Source organism: Tubulanus polymorphus, chromosome 1 (genome assembly GCF_964204645.1).
Source record: "Tubulanus polymorphus chromosome 1, tnTubPoly1.2, whole genome shotgun sequence".
NCBI classification, from domain to species: Eukaryota; Metazoa; Nemertea; class Palaeonemertea; order Tubulaniformes; family Tubulanidae; genus Tubulanus; species Tubulanus polymorphus.
In genome coordinates, this window is record NC_134025.1 from 5,356,931 (window position 1) to 5,374,020 (window position 17,090).

General features: G+C 36.6%; 4 protein-coding genes across 5 annotated transcripts; 2 read left to right on the forward strand and 2 right to left on the reverse strand.

The window, feature by feature from the left end:
• Positions 1 to 310: 310 nt before the first annotated feature.
• LOC141900696 (beta-taxilin-like) lies at positions 311 to 5,200 on the reverse strand. Its single transcript, XM_074787708.1, has 13 exons — positions 4,998 to 5,200; positions 3,308 to 3,449; positions 3,049 to 3,209; positions 2,852 to 2,966; positions 2,593 to 2,732; positions 2,389 to 2,499; positions 2,223 to 2,288; positions 2,000 to 2,128; positions 1,836 to 1,910; positions 1,675 to 1,749; positions 1,487 to 1,579; positions 1,299 to 1,394; positions 311 to 1,209 (listed from the first exon to the last, which is right to left on the reverse strand). Exons 1-13 carry the CDS (start codon positions 5,085 to 5,087, stop codon positions 832 to 834), a joined length of 1,671 nt encoding a protein of 556 aa, XP_074643809.1. The 5' UTR covers positions 5,088 to 5,200; the 3' UTR covers positions 311 to 831.
• A 1,354-nt stretch (positions 5,201 to 6,554) lies between these two features.
• LOC141900715 (rab-like protein 3) lies at positions 6,555 to 8,620 on the forward strand. Its single transcript, XM_074787730.1, has 8 exons — positions 6,555 to 6,603; positions 6,842 to 6,933; positions 7,047 to 7,164; positions 7,312 to 7,414; positions 7,505 to 7,655; positions 7,754 to 7,825; positions 8,078 to 8,130; positions 8,333 to 8,620. The coding sequence occupies exons 1-8, from the start codon at positions 6,558 to 6,560 to the stop codon at positions 8,508 to 8,510; spliced, it is 813 nt and encodes a 270-aa protein (XP_074643831.1). The 5' UTR covers positions 6,555 to 6,557; the 3' UTR covers positions 8,511 to 8,620.
• Positions 8,621 to 8,698: 78 nt separating this feature from the next.
• Positions 8,699 to 13,409, reverse strand: LOC141900720 (uncharacterized). Of its 2 annotated transcripts, XM_074787742.1 has the most exons (4): positions 13,289 to 13,409; positions 13,162 to 13,196; positions 11,206 to 11,377; positions 8,699 to 10,867 (listed from the first exon to the last, which is right to left on the reverse strand). In XM_074787742.1, exons 3-4 carry the CDS (start codon positions 11,357 to 11,359, stop codon positions 10,278 to 10,280), a joined length of 744 nt encoding a protein of 247 aa, XP_074643843.1. In that variant the 5' UTR covers positions 11,360 to 11,377; positions 13,162 to 13,196; positions 13,289 to 13,409; the 3' UTR covers positions 8,699 to 10,277. The 2 variants fall into 2 exon arrangements, with proteins under 2 accessions (XP_074643843.1, XP_074643850.1); XM_074787749.1 differs by lacking the exons at positions 13,162 to 13,196; positions 13,289 to 13,409 and adding an exon at positions 11,559 to 11,621.
• LOC141900706 (glutamate receptor 2-like) lies at positions 12,709 to 16,484 on the forward strand. Its single transcript, XM_074787719.1, has 8 exons — positions 12,709 to 12,850; positions 13,268 to 13,320; positions 13,793 to 13,978; positions 14,186 to 14,507; positions 14,585 to 14,811; positions 15,097 to 15,319; positions 15,686 to 15,948; positions 16,054 to 16,484. The coding sequence occupies exons 1-8, from the start codon at positions 12,709 to 12,711 to the stop codon at positions 16,174 to 16,176; spliced, it is 1,539 nt and encodes a 512-aa protein (XP_074643820.1). The 3' UTR covers positions 16,177 to 16,484.
• Positions 16,485 to 17,090: the final 606 nt, after the last annotated feature.

Sequence of the window (17,090 nt, forward strand, 5' to 3'; positions counted from 1 at the left end):
TAGTCAGATGCAAGGCCATTCATAGAATACTCTTGCACAATGTTGTTTTAAGTCTTTACTGGTATATCAATAAGTGGACCATCTATTTTCCGCAGATAGGTGGCCAATTTAGGAAAGCAAACATACTTTGTGAATCGCCAGAACACAATTTCTACTTCTGTTGAATTTAATACAACACTTCATTAAGTGTCGCAGTCTTCCTCATTTCAATCCTTCTACATTGTACCTCCAAATTAATGCTGGTCGAGAGTGCTATGAATATGGGGAAATACATCCATCCTCGTTAACAACTGTAGAAGATATGCACCGTTCAGGAAATGTCAATCTTTGGCATTTATTTTCTGCATGAACTTATCAAAGCAATTTCCGTTAAAACAACTTTCTGAACCAGCAGCATTTATATATATATATATTACATTACTAAGAGTTACAGCTTATATTTATTAAAAAGGCGCTGATCAATTTTGACAAACCACACCAATTATGGTCAATTACAATTTAGATACACAAATTTTCGAAAGCCGAATATAAAAATGATAGAAGGAGATAAGCAATGAAGGGCAGACTTCAGTCATTTCGCACTGGAAAGTGAGTTAAAGTTGATCGGGCAGTACAGCTATTAGGCAAGTCCATTTGTTTTATAAGCTCAGCTGTATTGTACATATACACAAAGTACACGTACAAATGTACATATTAATGTCTATCACAGAAGTCTGCATGCAATGGACAGAAATAATATCATCGAGTCTTCTGTTCCTGTTTGAATCTTAACGTAAATACTGTCTGTAACATATGGAACACAAACACTGATGAAAATCTACTACGGGTGTACTATTGATCAACTGGTTCAGACTGTACAGCCTCGCTAGTATCATTCAGCGAAGGAAGGGCATCATCTTCAACCTGAACATCTATCGGCTCCTGTTTTGGATTCGACTCTGGTTGTTCAGCATTTTGTAATTCATCTCGTGATACGGTTTCCTCAGCTGGTGGTTGTTCTTGTTCGTCTACTGTTAGAGTTGAAGGTTGAGGATCAGTATGCCCAGCTCCGTTTTCAACTGGTTTCACCTCAGCTGGTTCGGGAGAAGTTGACTTGGGCGAAGTTGAACCAGACTTGGAGTTTCGTTCAGCTTGCAAGGCACGACACAATTTCTCCAGTTTGGTGACTTTTAGCTGCAAGGTATTGATTTGCTTCTCGCTTTGAGTTTTCTGTAAATATACAATGCGGAGCCATGATATATCATTATCTGAAATGTTATCTCAAATGTTAATATCACAAAATCAAAAGATCGTCTTACTTCTTCCACCATATCAATAAGGGCTTTGTTGCTTTGTTCCCATCTTGTCTTCCACATTGTAGTATCCTTTTCTAGTTTTTTAATTTTCTTCGTCATCTACAACATAGTATGCAATAACAGTCTAACAATCAGCAAGAATTCTTTGTCAAGAGCCATACCCGCTATATAACTTGAAAATTAAGATTTACCTTATCCATTTCACTTTTAAATCCATTAAAAACTTCGTTACTTTTCTTCAGTGTTGACTGGAAGTCCTCGTATTTTTCCGTATAAATTGATAGCTAGGACAGAAAAAATTATATGTAGCTCATTGGACATGTCATGTGAATATCATCAATATGATTCAATTAAGAATCCATCCAAATCAGCAACTAACCTGTTTATTCAATTGCGCCTCCGTTGCTTCCATAGCTGCAATTTTAGTGGCTGAATGTTGTAACTCTAGCAAAAGCTGTCAGAGAAACAAGAGAAAACTAAGTTTTTAACAGCTATTTCTTTTTGGAATCTGATTAAACTGATCGTTTCGCTTGCATATACCTTATGTTTTTCTTTTAGACTACCTTCTTTTTCTTCCGTGAGTGCCTTATTTGTTTTGAATAATTTGTCCATATGCTAAAAATGTATTTGGCAAACTATGTTATGTTGGAACTGATTGATGTCTTGACAACATTGAGATGAAAATTAACATAAGATGTATTTACCTTTTCAGTTTTTTCATATTGTTCAATTAGCTTCTTTAATTTCTGAGCCAATTCAACATTTTCTTCTTTTAAACGTGAATTATTTGTATAGTGGTCATTCATCTGGCTTTGTATATCATTGATTGTACTCTTAAAAATAATCAACGATCAAACAGTAAAAGGGTGGGTACTCTTAGAAATATATGAAAATCTGAACTTCTTTCTCAGTAATCCGTTAGTTTACCTGAAATTTATTCGTAACATCTTTCCTTTTTTCTTCTTCAATTTTAGCACGAGCTACACTTTCTTCCTTAAAGATAAAGAACATACATGATGTTGACAGTGTTACAGAAAACAGTAACACAAAGAGAATCCGTTTAAATAGATATGGTGGTATTCAATGTCAATACCTTGATGAGTTTGTTATGTTTTTGTAATTCCCGACATAAATTCTCCATTTTAGACTTGGCCAAAAGGGCTTTAGTATGTTCTGTTTGTAACTGGTCTTTCTCGCGCATCAGCTATGACGAAAGAAGTAAAGAAAACTAAAGTTTAATGCTAAACCTCTCATTTGTTACATAATTTTGTTCACCGGGTACTCATGTTCTTCATACCACTTGTAAACTTCGCTGGCCTTGTTTGTGCGAGGCTTGATTCAAACGATGGTCTTCAAGTAAATCAGTATATTTTTTACAGAGAGCGGCTAGTTTCTCTTCTGGAGTATTCAAACTACTCAATGCTTTCAGCACATGTTCTGAAAAAACAAATCAACACTAGTCTATCACAGGTCTGAATGCTGAAAAAGCTCATTTTGGTTACACATGTACCGCAAAAAGGAAAGTGTGCATGCTTATGAGTAAAAGCAATAATTACCAATTCCTTTGTCTTCTTTTTTCTTAGCTTTCAGATCTTTCTTTATAGTTTTCTTAGTTTTTGGTTCCGGTTTGGTCTCTTTTGCAACTGCTGCCTGAACTGGTGCAACATCGGACTAAAATCAAGGTAAGTCTATGTTAAGTAATGCAACTAGACATTTCCAACCATGTTCATACTGCAATCAATGGTTTACTCACAGCTTTTTCTTCAGGTTTTGGTTCTTCACTATTCTCACGTGAAGACGAGCTTTCATCCGTTGTACTGGGCGTAATTGCAGGGATTTTTATCTCAGTAGATTGTTCAGGTATTTCAGATTGTGCCGGCACATCTGTTTCACTCTTAACAGTCACAGTAGACCCTAAAATAATCATGATACATGGTAATGATAAACGTACAACTTCACTACTGCTGTATTTTACAGCTAAAGCTCAATTCAAAATGAAAAATGTTCAATACCATTATCTTGGTCATTGACTAGATTTGGAGATTCTTCCACAGTTTCATTTTCCATTGTAACTTTTTCTTCGACAGCCTTAGGTTGTAGACTCGGCATTGTTGTCACTTCACAAGTATTCATTTCAGCTAATGAAATATTTTCCTACAAAATTACATACGAGATTGTACATGAATGGCGATACAAAAAAATTCAAGTACATTGCATCTCACACTGTTCAGATTCAAAGTGTTCAATAACATAGCACAGATATATACAGAGCAACATCTTCGTTTATCAGGTGTCTGTCTTGAACCTATCGTATTAGCTTTCTATTAACAAAGACTGTTCACATGAATATGTCATGATAAATGGCAAATCTAAGTGCTTCCATGCTCAATATGTACAGCGGAATTAATAAATTTTTTTCTTTTCCATTACCGGTATCTTAGCTGAAAGCCATGAACTACAGTAGACTCCACCTATAGCGGTACAGAGGTCTATTCGATTATCTGTTCAAACCGGTTGAATCAAAAGATTTCTGTCCCTAGTATTTGTGAATGTAAAAAAAAAATCTGAAAATCTATACTGGTATTTGTCTATAATGGTAACATTTTGCCCATTTCAGCATACCGCTAATATCTATATAGGCTGAGTCTACTGTACTTACTCTTAACTCAGAATCAAAAGATGCTTGCCACATACACAATATCTACCTATAGGTCAATAATATGTTTCCATACCTCTTGGTTTAATAACCCCATAGCATAAGTTTGTCCCTTCCAGTCAGATAAGGTCAAATGATCAGTTAAATATACTATAAACAATTAATACCTGTCTAAGCTTGAGTCTAATCTGCGCAGTTAGTAACTCAATCCAACTGTTATTGTCTTTTTAACATTACTCTAATTTGCAATGATTCTATTGTCCTTTGCTGCAATTAACTCGAATGTGTTTAAACTCGGTGTCGAGTCAACTGTGTTTCAGCGGGATTTACTCAATAATCCGAGTATAATAGCTAAATCGTGCATTTCATCACCAGTAACAATCACTTACATTAGATTACCAAATTCTATACAGCCCGTATAACAGGTAACCCCAGTTTCAGTAGAAATTGGGGTAATGACACTTAATAGAATATTGCATATGCAGCAAGCCATTTTTGACGACTGCTTTGTTTGAGATCTAGCTCTTAACTTAACCGACATACTACACACACACTGGGTGAGGCAAAATATATGAATCAAATATAATAAATTCTTCAATCCTTAACAAATAGGCCTATACAGCCTATACAATAGGCCTATACAAATGTATTTTCAAGTAAGAGAAATTTTTGATCACCGAGTAAAAATGAATGCTGAATAGGAGATACCTTTTCTAGTTAATAGTACTAAAATACATGTCTCTCAATAGAATTTGGACTTCAGACCAGACTACCAGATATCTCTAATTGTAGTAGTTTTCACAAAAATGAGAGTTAATAGTAAATACTGACAACAAAATAGTATTTGAAAATAAACTAGACATTAGTTCAATTTTGAGAATATTTTTATGTTTTTTGAGTAATTAAGCTCTTAAAAAGAGTAAAAACCTCTCTCAAATAGTAGTCATAATCAGGTCTGGGACTTGTGTAACATGTCGACTAAGTAATCCATGCAGCATGCATACTAAGTAGAAAGAGATACCAACGAGATGAATTCATGTACCTACTTCTGGTTTAGTATCTCCCCAAAATACACGTTTAATTGTAGACCACATGTAACTCACAAAGTACAAAGTATATTCACACTTGCTAATCATTGGTGAATAATTAAAGAAGTTTTTTTTAAAGTAAAGCGAAGAGAAATGAATGTAGTTGTTTGATAATTCACTTCGCAGCCGGCGAGCCACAACCTACTCCACACTATCCTGCAGCAGTCTATTGCAGCTGATAGTAGTTGAGCACAACGGTGCTATATAGGTAGATAATAGATAAATATAGCTCACATTTAATACGCAGCATGAAAGAGGTAAAAAAGATATGGTTTTTTTGCCAGTGCAGAGAAGTCAGAGATGGAATCAAATAACATAGAAAAAATACTACAAAGACCAAAAGATTGTCCAAGTCCAAAGTAGAACATAAAAAATGCAAAACAATAAACATTTTTGTAAAAATTAGTCTGAGGGCTTTGAATATAATATAATTTCAAGAGAAACCACTATCTTCAAACAAGAATGGATAATGCAAGAGATTGGGATAGGGTTAACCTAGTCTAGTACCAAAAGTATATTAATGATCTTGATATTATAGTTAATTAGCTGTTGTTCTAGAGGTAACACAAGATTGTCTGGTAGACTAGGGTTTAAGGGTGGGTACAATAGGGTTTGGTCAGTTAATGGGTGCGAAAAATCATTAAGCTTTGATAATCTGATGGCTTATTTATATCAAATTGTGAAATTAGCAGTGGGTCATGAGTTGTATAGATAACTACAGGATACTAAGGTAAGCTAAGGACAAGTAATAGCACAGGGCATGAAATTGAAATCACACCCAAGAACAATAATGGCAGTACCGGTATAAAAAAGCTATTGAAAAGTTGGTATTTTGGATGGGCAGTAGCCTATATAGTGGTATGCTGTGTGCGCAACAAGGGAATGGCAATAATGTCCCATGTGTAAGGCAATAATGTCCCAGACTCCCATGTGTAATAGGGTCAGGGACCAGCGGCGGCGAAGTCCAGCAGTAGTGACCCTCAGCAGCAGTGACCCTCGGCCTCTACTACCTCAGTCAATGCAGCAGAGGCAGCCAGAGACAGGTCCAGAGTCAGAAGAGAGGAGACGACAGAAAGCCACTGATTTTTCACATCGTCATTTCATTATCATTTATCAGTGTAAAATAGGCTCATGACATGAACATTTTTCCCACGTCAGATTTTCACAAAATCATCGAATAAAGCTTATATGCACTCCTTATTGGAGAGATAATTTGATTGATTTACCTTGGTGATTAATTGCTGTAAACGCGTGTGAAATGTGGATTTCCCTGGAATTCGCTTCCGTGTTCAGGCCAGTACTGCAAAATTTACAATACTGAATGTTAGGAAATTTATAAACATTTCGATCGTAAATAAACGCACATCTCAATATGTCAGCTGTTATACAATTCATAGATCAAACTTTTGATGTAGATTTGAGGATGAATAAGCTTTTATAATATGAATAATGAATTGATTGATGAATTTACGAATGTTTTTCTAAGATACAAAAGTTAGGCGTTTGTAAACCACTGTCATGGCTGCCATTGATCGGGTTCGTGTACTAGTTGTTGGAGATTCTGGTAAAATGTCGCTTTATTTCACTAGCATTCACAGGAAAATTAATCTTAGGCATAGCTTCGAAATAATCTTATCATTAGAATGTAGAATTTAAGAAATAGCTCTGCCAGAATTTCGAATCTTGCGTATTTCTGTTGGCCAAACAGCTAAGTTTTCAATTGTTTGCACTAGGTGGCGACACACACTGGTACTTAAAGATTTGCGGGCTCTTGCTATTTTGACATTTGCAAATATTTTTAGGCGTTGGAAAAACATCTCTCGTGCATCTGATTTGTGCCAATGCACCTATCGGCAATCCGTCCTACACTATTGGCTGTTCTGTTGAAGTAAAGGTACATGCTTCCTGCTATTTATACTAATTAATGTTTTGTAGTTCATTACGAATGAGTGTGAGAATATTAATGCAGGATTTGCACTTTCATTAAATTTTGCTTGTATATTCCAGTTGCACGAATACAAAGCTGGCACCCCAGAGGAAAAATCATATTTCATCGAACTATGGGATATAGGAGGGTCTGCTGGCCACAAAAATAGTAGATCAATCTTCTATCATCCGATACATGGTAATTTCATATTCATTTTCTCTCTTGCTATTATTAAATATCAATTATGGTATAGTGCAAACAATCAATCGAATGACACGAAATTAGTTGTAGTTTTTCTATGAAATGTTACATTTTCAACTAAAGATTCAACATCTTAAATTGCAGGTATAATTTTAGTCCACGATTTAGCGAATAGGAAATCACAAATAAATCTGCGGAAATGGCTTTCTGAATTACTCAGCAAAGATCATAAGATACCTCAAGATGGGTGAGACTTTGATGATTACAGATTACAAAGACTAAGGCCTCAATATCCTCTTGGAGTTTTTGTGACAAGGTAATAGTTATTTTTTTCTAGCAATGACTATGATCCAGAACAATTTGTTGGAAATCAGATTCCAATATTGATCATTGGCACGAAATTGGATTTGGCACAAATTGTTCGTGATAATGGGCGAACAAGGGCATCATCCATTGCAGACGAATGTTGCTCCGACGAAGTTTTTGTGGTAAGTTTAGTTTTGTTGGGGATGCACCAAGAATCGTTGAGATAAGTTTAATGTATAATCACTTAATTGCCATTGTCGCAATTTAATTTGAATTTTAGGATTGTAACCAAGTGCGCCATCTATCGGCTGGGTCGAGTAATGCTGTCAAATTATCAAGATTCTTCGACAAGGTTTGATGTTGAAAACTTTTCATGAATTAGAAGTTATTTATATGTCGGAATTGAGGGTTCAATAGAATTCTTAGATAAAGATTAGCTATAAACTTTGAAATGTCACTCTTCAGCAATGCCTGATAAGGCTTATGGTATAATCAATATTTTTTATTAATCATTTAATGGGATTGTACATTTATTATAAACCTATTTGATATCAGCATGAAATAGAATTTTGTGCACCTATTTAACTTTTGATATATTTTTCAGGTCATAGAAAGAAAGTTCTATTCGAGAGAAGGAAGTATGGTGAGTGTTGATAAGTATGTTTTTATTGTTTAAAGAAATTTAAATTGTAAAGGGCTCACAGGCACATATCGAATAAGATTTTCCCGGGAGGGGCACATTTGAACTACAGTATATAGGATCCTTGCGCCATAATGGTTTATTACTGTTATCATTATTGTTATAATCAGATTCCGAAATTATGTCTATTAATAATTCTGAAATTTTTTTTTTTCTCAGGGGCCAACATCGAGTACAACATTCCAAGATCGACGTAGACCCTACCCACACAAAAACTCTTATTACGAATGATATCGAGGATCTATGTAAATTTGAACGTGTGCTGCTTGTTGTGGATGTAGTGTATGAACTAGTCATGGTAAAGCGAGCGTGCAATAGCCGAGTCAAAAATATCTGATGACTTGATAATGATCGACTTTTTAGAGAATGAATCACTTGAACATTGTTGTACATACTGTATTTGTGTAGTTAAATGCATACAGTACAGGAAATAAAATTATTTTCCATAGCAGCCATATGTATTTACTGTGTTATTTGAATACCAGGTTAGTGGCTTTGCTTCAGTATTGGCTAAAAAAATCATACCTTGTTTCTCCTATTCAGCCGGGTGATTTTGAAAACTGCAATAAAATTTTATTATCACTTCATTTCTAGAAAATGTTATATACAGGGGGTACTGTAGATAGGCAGCCGGTCAGGTCAACTTTTTAAGCTCGGCTAAAATGAGAAACGTGGTATCGATCTTTTAACCCAATACGTATATATAAGTGAACAGGTCCCGGAACAAGTGGACACTGGTGCGATGTTCGAGCATACACGTATTTTGTCGTAATTTCGAGGGGTCGATTTTTTTCATTCATGTCTGAACATTAAAAGTTTAATTTCGAGATAAGGACCGAATGAAATCGATTCAACAAGTCGCAGACAATTTCGAAACTATCAAATGGCAACAAAAAGAGAATATTATGTTCACCTTATCGGATGGCAATGATTATTGGAAATACTAGTACTCGGGCTTTTCAAAGAGCGATTTTTATTTTGGGATAAAAACTGCAAACTATTGGATATTACCGGTACTCTGAAATTAGCATAAGTACATAACACAGTTTTTTCCATGAGTCTAAGCGTAAGAATTAAAAGATAACTGGCAGAAATTACTACGTGTACATATTGCTATATTCCTTAGTGAGTATGTAACATGGCTTAATTCGTTCATTTTCGATGAAAATATAAATATCTTATGAAATCGTTCAAAACACGAAACAAACTATGGAGTTTCAAAAAAAAAATCAAGATAATCTAATAAATCATTCAATATACGAAATTCAATATACGAACAACTAACACCATTGAGTAGGTTTTAGAAATGATGATCGAAGTTTGTTTGACCGACAGAATTCTCCTAAAAATACTGAAGCAGCCGCAAGCCACATAACATACAGTATGAGTAGACTCCGCTCAAGTCGGATCGTTTAGACTGCGCCCAAGTCGGTACTTTGGGGACGGTAAAAATGTGTCCGACTTTAAGGATACCGAGTTGGATTTCTTAAAAAGTGTCACAAAAATATTTTAACGAAAATCCGAGTTGAACGGTTATCTGACGGATCCTCGGGGCTCGGGCGTAGTCCTCTTGTATTATAGTGCATAATAGAAGCTATTTGATACATGCAGTTAAATACTAACATAAAGATATATTTCTCGCCAATTTCAGAGTTTTATACACATCGTTCTGCAAAATTCCGCTAAATCATCATTCATTTTTGCGCACATTTCGCTGGCTATCTATTTTGACTAATTCATATATGTTCAACTCATCTACGTATTATCGCGAACGAACTCGCAAGCATTTTCCAATTGGTGGATATTATATATTTGAAGCGAAGTTATATAGGTCTAGATATATATGTACTAATGATCTTAAAAATGTTTCATATTCGGCCTTGGCCCGAATACCTATACATTTACAGTTCAGCTTCGAAATATGAGAAAGTTGATTGATAATAAATGGATTGTGATATAAATTAGCCTTAATATAAATATTTTTATCGGCTGGATGCTACGTGAATATAAACTTTGTGTATATCAGTATAAGCCGTGTATTGAAATATGTATGTAGATAAAAAAATATCATGATGAACGATGTGCTCTTGGTCTGCAAATCGGTTTAGGTTAAAAGTGATTTTTCTTCAGCGTTAACTTTCTGAGGTATGTTGTACACGATCTCAACCTGAATTTTCGGGCGACAGCATGTTAATCGACAACAGAATCCGGCTTGTACAATACACGCGATGCAATTTATACTTAAGAACACGCAACGAGCGACGAAAAGCGTTGCGTGATGGTTTTTGATGGCTTCGAATTCGTCTATGGGAGTTTTCTGGTATATCGTCATGCCTTCATCGTTCATCTCGTATCTTCCTGCATGATTCCACGCGTCGCCGAATTCTCGTATGACATCGGTAGAGGCGAGCAACATCGCGGCGAAAGCCGAACCCATAGCGCCGATTATGGAAAAGACTAGACATGTGACATGTAGAGCCATGCGCGGAAATCGCCCGGCAACAAACGTGAAAATGGCAGTCACGAAGCAAAACAGCGTTTCTCCGTAAATGATGCTGGTGTCATTTTTTCTGTCTTTTGGATCCCCTGACATATAGACGCTGTCGATGATCACCAAGGAAATACCACACATCAGTTGTATTGTACCGATGATGATGGATTTGCGGAAGAAATTCGACACACCTTCCCAATTCCCTGAAAAATAACGAGTCAATATGGTGTCTCAATATCAATAACGACTGGGATCGTGGACTGGTTGGCTCATTAGTGACCATATTCAATATTTAAATGTACATTATTTTCTGCCAACCAAAACATTTTTTCGTGAAATATATTGTCAAGATACTAGTCCACGTAAATGTAGCTTCTTAGATTCTCAGAATTTCAGACTCGCAGATCGCTTGGCCACCATCAGCGCTTGCAGTGAAAGTTTATTTTCTGTAAGATTTCCGTAAAATTTGCCCCCTTCCAAAAAGCTGATTCCGCGCCTGAATACTGCCATATATGCGTAGGATAGAACGAATAGAACTGACCTTGGCGAGGTTTCGTTAATACATTCACATTGCCAAATTCTGCAGATGAAATCTGAATGTGAAGTTTAGCTTCCGAATTTTGTTGTTGGGCTGTAACTTCATTTGAAATCTGGTGACCGTTACTTAACATTTCTTCTTTTTCCGCTGTTGTCATATCGGAGTTCTTCACTCTCTGAAAAGAAACCGAGAATGCATTTCTATTTACACAATTATAGTCTTACGTTATAAGAAAGTAACAAGGGATTCTACGAAGAATCTCTGATAACGGGTGCTTCGAAGACTCGAAGTTTTTCCATCTAAGACAATAAATCCCGTACAAAGTCGAATATCAGATTTTACGCGTTTAGACATACCTACTTCCTATGGACTAAAAAACCCTCTATCACAGGGGTCTGGTTTTACGTACGAAGTCCTGCTGATAACTGACATAAGTGCATTATATACACCTGCGACACCAGCTGCTTCAGAAAATTATTTTTATATATTTTCATCGACACAGATAGGAAAGCACAATGCATTCAGGATTAGGACAACCAGGTCAAAAAATACCAAAGTACTCGATATCGGTCAGAAATGTCATTTAAAGCAAAACGACTTTAACAGTCGTCTTTTTTTCTGTTGAATTTAATGTGAATAGCAATTTCTATGAATAATCTTATATTGGTCTCTTCTTTCGTAGTAGCGCCATGTAGTCTGCAGGTCACAAAAAGCATATCAACAGCTTGGCCTAGTCATTTACTACACAATGTTGCTGTCTTTGTAAACCGGTATTCATCGAGGGAGAGACAGTTGCAGTATATGAAAAGAGACCCTCGTTTCAGGGAGGTGTGAGCGACCAACTCTTCCCGCTCTGATTCGATTGTCCAAATGGACTTCGTTCGTACGTCACTTCGAATCTCTTACACCAGGATGTTAAACGTTCACACCGATTGTATGTATATATATGTCACAAGAATCCACGTCTACTTGTCACAAAGCATCAAACCAAAAATTGAAAGTGATCAGCAGAGCAGTGGTAGTTATATTTGCATGTGTTCTATCCTATACGTACCGATCGAAAAATGCATAGTCCTCAAGCAAAAAAAATTATCAACTCCTCATTTTTGCACTGCGCTAGAAACACCACCAGATTTTTTCATTGTCAATCGTGAACTGGCAGCGGTCTGGGGTGGAAGGTCCCTCCAACCCCCATTTTCTAAACATAATATTTTCATTACGTTGTTTCCCCAAGATGCCATTCTAGGGTGTATTTTTTGGGGTCCAAAAACATATCGCGTCACTATTTCGTGATAGAAGTTCATAAATTAGGTCCCCAAAATTCCTGGATCACAGAAGTAATTCCTGAATACAGTGGATACAGTAACGGGGATTCTTTTCCGGAATTTCAGTACTCTATAGATCACCTATAATAAGAATTTCCATTAGATATTCCAACGCAATTTGTTTTGTTTTTTCACCGTTTATCCAGGCCGACCCACATTGGCGCGTCTGTTGTGCTGCTGTATGATACTTTGGTTCAGAGTTTGCAAAAAACGGTTTATTCACAATAGTGTGAGTCTGAGCATGAAAATGTGGTTATCCGTTGCAAGCATAGTTCTAGCAATAATTCTAGTGAAACCTGGAAGCGATGCTAAAAGAGCTGCAGGTAAGAAGAAATATTAAGTAAAGGATAAAAGTATTTCAGAACGTGTTTTACCTCCAGCATAATTTCCACGAAACCTGATTTTCATTAGCAATTTCAACCTAACAGATCTTACAATATATACATAGGAAGCTCCCATCAGAATGTACCCAGAACAGATACTAGTGTGTAGGCAAGCGTTTTGTTCATCTCATAATGGTGATGATATCCCCTTGCTCATTTGGCTTATTTGAGACCTTTCTTGGTTATATATCGTCCCTTTGCGTAATCTACCCGCTGGCTACATCATGATCATAAAAGTATATTTAAATTACCTAGTACAGCTGATGATCCTAACGACTGAGTTAATCTGAAAGAAATTTGGAAATCCTAATTATCGTCAATTGTCGAGCTAAATTGTTCGTATTACATTTCTTCTAGACGATTTCCAAGCTGACTCACCAAAACGATCCGTCAAAATAACGACTATTTTGGTAAGCCGTAACTTTAGTAGGAATGGTACAATCCTCTTTTGAAAATTATGTAAATCGCACCGATCTGTCAAACATTCAGATTTATGGTGTCGGCGGCGGAGACGAGTCGCGCATATTGAGTAAAACGAGTTATTCATTCGCTTAATGATTTATTTTCCTGTTTATAGTATAAAAGAATGTAAAAAAAACGACGAAAAAAGTTTAATTTTCATAACCTATATATTGAGTTTTCTCCCAAGATCGAATCGGTTGTAATTTCTGCTGACAAATGATTTTTTATACGTCCGTACATGATGGCAAACGATCGCACTAGCATGTTTGCAATGTCCTACATCTAATTCTTAAAAAGTACGCATCTGATGTATGAGCACGCTCAAAGTATATGGGAACGAAACAAGACGTTCATGAATGAAACGAATTTGTGAAATATTTTGCCGTTCCATTAAACTTATTTCATCTTTTTGTATTTCAGGCGGAACCGTTTATGATGAAGCGGAAAGACGGCGCTTACGAGGGCTACATCGCTGACTTGATCGATCGAATTTCCAAAAAAGCCAATTTCAATTACGAATTTCAGATTACGGCTAATGGAAGATACGGCGTGATTGATTCGAACACAGGGCTTTGGAATGGAATGATTGGGGAACTCATTAACCGGGTTGGTCAAAATAGATATAACATTTTAACCCCTTCTACACGGAGTTCCTGAAGTTGATTATTGAGTTTCATTCCTCCCACGCTCATTTTGAAAAGATGTAAATTCTATGTCGCATGACTTCTCTTGAAATCTGCGAAAAGGTGTAGGAAATAAGGAGAGAATTAAAATGTTGCATAATAATCACACGGAGTTAAAACATCGTTTCAGAAAGTGGATATGGCAGCTGCTGACATGACAATAACTTCACAAAGAGAACGCATTGTTGACTTCAGTACACCGTTCTTGAACACTGGAATTGGCATCCTGATGAAAAAACCCGCTTCAGCTCGGCGTTCCTCGTTTGCCGTGTTTCAACCATTCAGGGCAGAATTGTGGTTTGCCATTGTAGTGGCTTACGTAGTAATGAGTATCGTTCTCTTCCTTCTGGCGAGGTTCGGTGAATGGCAACAATCTTTGGACGGAAAAGAAGAGAACAGATTTTCCTTAGCGGGCAGTTTTTGGTATCTATTTGGATCCCCGGGAAATGCAGGTAATGCTTTCTCATTTACTCCAAAGCAAGGATTATTATTCTTTTTGATATCTATTTCCTTTCATTTTCTATCAAAGGTTGTAACCTGGTTCCGAATTCTATATCGGTGCGGATCATTAGTTCTACATGGTGGATTTTCTCATTTTTCGTTTTGGGAGCTTACGTGGCAAAACTATTTCCGTTTCTGACTCCAGAACGTTTAATGACGCCATCCACCTCACTCACCGCTGAAGACTTGTCAAAGCAGACTTTTATCAAATATGGCACAATATATCGTGGATCAACATGGGAGTTTTTCAGAAACGTAAAACAAAATATGATTTATTCAAGCCCAACGCACCTGACGTCAGGGGAACACGAAATACAGAAACACGGAATCAAACAAGTTTGATCTTGGAAACATTATTACCCGAAACCATGTTTCCCGCTTCTCGTAAACGCACACGAAATAGGGAAACGCTCGGGAACATGTTTTTGTCTCCTGTTTCTGTTTCCCATGCGTCGTGTGAGTTGGGTTTTACGAAATGAGTGATTTCCATTTCATCATCTTCGTTGCTTTTTTTCAATGTTTTTTCTTCGATCGTTTCAGTCCCGTGTTGAGGTATATTCGCGAATGTATAGATTCATGGAAAGCAGCCGACCATCGGTTTACGTGAACTCTACGAAAGAAGGCATCGAACGCGTAAAACGAGGCTACTACGCATTTTTGACCGAAGCACATACCATTACATACCACACGCGAAGGGATTGTTCATTAATGCAAGCTGGGGGTTATCTAGATTCCAAGGGCCTAGGATTCGCATTTCCAATAGGTATAACCTTCGACAATTTATCATATATGTATAAGCGACTAGATTAGTTGGAATTGCAATGACAATTTGTTGCTCAATAGATACGTATCTAAGCCCGGCGCACACCTTTACGATTGGTCGTATGATCGCATATTTTCGTATCATCGTAAAAGTGTGAAATGGCATCCGGAACCGATTTCATCGTATCATCGCATGCGATCATACGATGGTCGTAAAGGTGTGCGGCACAGACATATTATTGACTGATAGGTATCTACAGTGCGATATGTATATATTTACTGAAAGTGATTTATTTCCTTATTCTCAAAACATGCTTTGCGTGCAAATTCTAACAGCTTTCTTATGTATGTCTTATTCTATATCAAGGATCTCCGCTGAGACAAAATGTATCATCAGCAATATTGATGTTGGCGGAAAGTGGCGTCTTACAGATGTTGTACAATAGATGGTTTATCGAGCCCGCTAGATGTGAAACTGGTCAAGACAGTTCAGACTCCTCTGGATTTGTAATAGGAGCTCATGGTGTCCATCCCTTATTTGGTATTCTACTAGGCGGATTGGGCCTGGCGGGCATCGTTGCCATATTTGAAATGCTTTGCATAGCTCGTAGAAAGTCAAAACAAAACAAGGTTTCTATCGACATTCTCTCAAACTTCGTGGTGAACTCAATGTTTTCGTAATGAAACTGTTACCGAAAGATAAGCGAATACATTTAAATATATTTTGGTTTTTAGGTGCCATTTTGCGACCAGGTCTCCTCGAATATGCGTCAGTTGGTGGCATCGTGCTGTTCATCGACACGAATACAACAGATGGCGGCATTTGACAATTCTGATAAACTGACAGAAATTTCATGAGCTCGCGTCGCGTTCATCTCGCAATTATCCGTAGTTAGCTGGATTTTTCTTCGATTCTACGCGCAATAACAACAACTCCTAAAACGAAATTCAAAACTTCAAACTCGGTGTAGTTTTTATCAAAATTGACATGCGCAACGCATGAATAAAATTTAATCAAGTATGTACATATACACGCGGAATATAATCGGGAATCATCAAATATGGCTATAACAATATGGAAGCAGGAAATTATGGAAAACGATCTTTTTTTTTCAAAAACTTTCACGTGAACGTGGACAAAATATAGGTGTAATCATGATACATAAGAAGTTACATGTATTTCTACTTGTTTTTTTATTATTCATCCATGCGCCTAGAGTACAAATTAGTGCGCGAGCGTTTGTTGGTGGAAAATAACTTTTTTCCAATAACGAATTGAATATAATCATTATATAAACATCCCGCATTCAAACCGGACATCATGATATCATCGACAAAATATTCTGTGTGCATTATGCGTAATCCCTCAAAAATATGAACAAAGATGAATAATAGTAATTTTCAAACGAAAATGCGATTATTACGTTGAACTTTGAAAAACTCAAACCCAACTCGGTATAAGGCAGAGAAGTAGGAACTCCCATGAGATAACCCACTAAACTGCTCGTATCGAAATCTTAACATGCTTGCGATTCCAAACTTGACTAATTTCAGCCTTCCCGACAATATCTAATTGTCTTTGTATCTAATAACGCTAAATCTAAACTATATAGGCGCCTGTTATTCATCGTCTCCTCATGAGTGAAACGAAAATCTTGTTCGATTCTACTGATGAAAATTAAAGCATGCAATTTAAACCATCACATATTGAGCAAGAGCGATGAGTGGAATTTCACCGGTAAGCTCTATGATTGTATAAACGCGTTCATTAT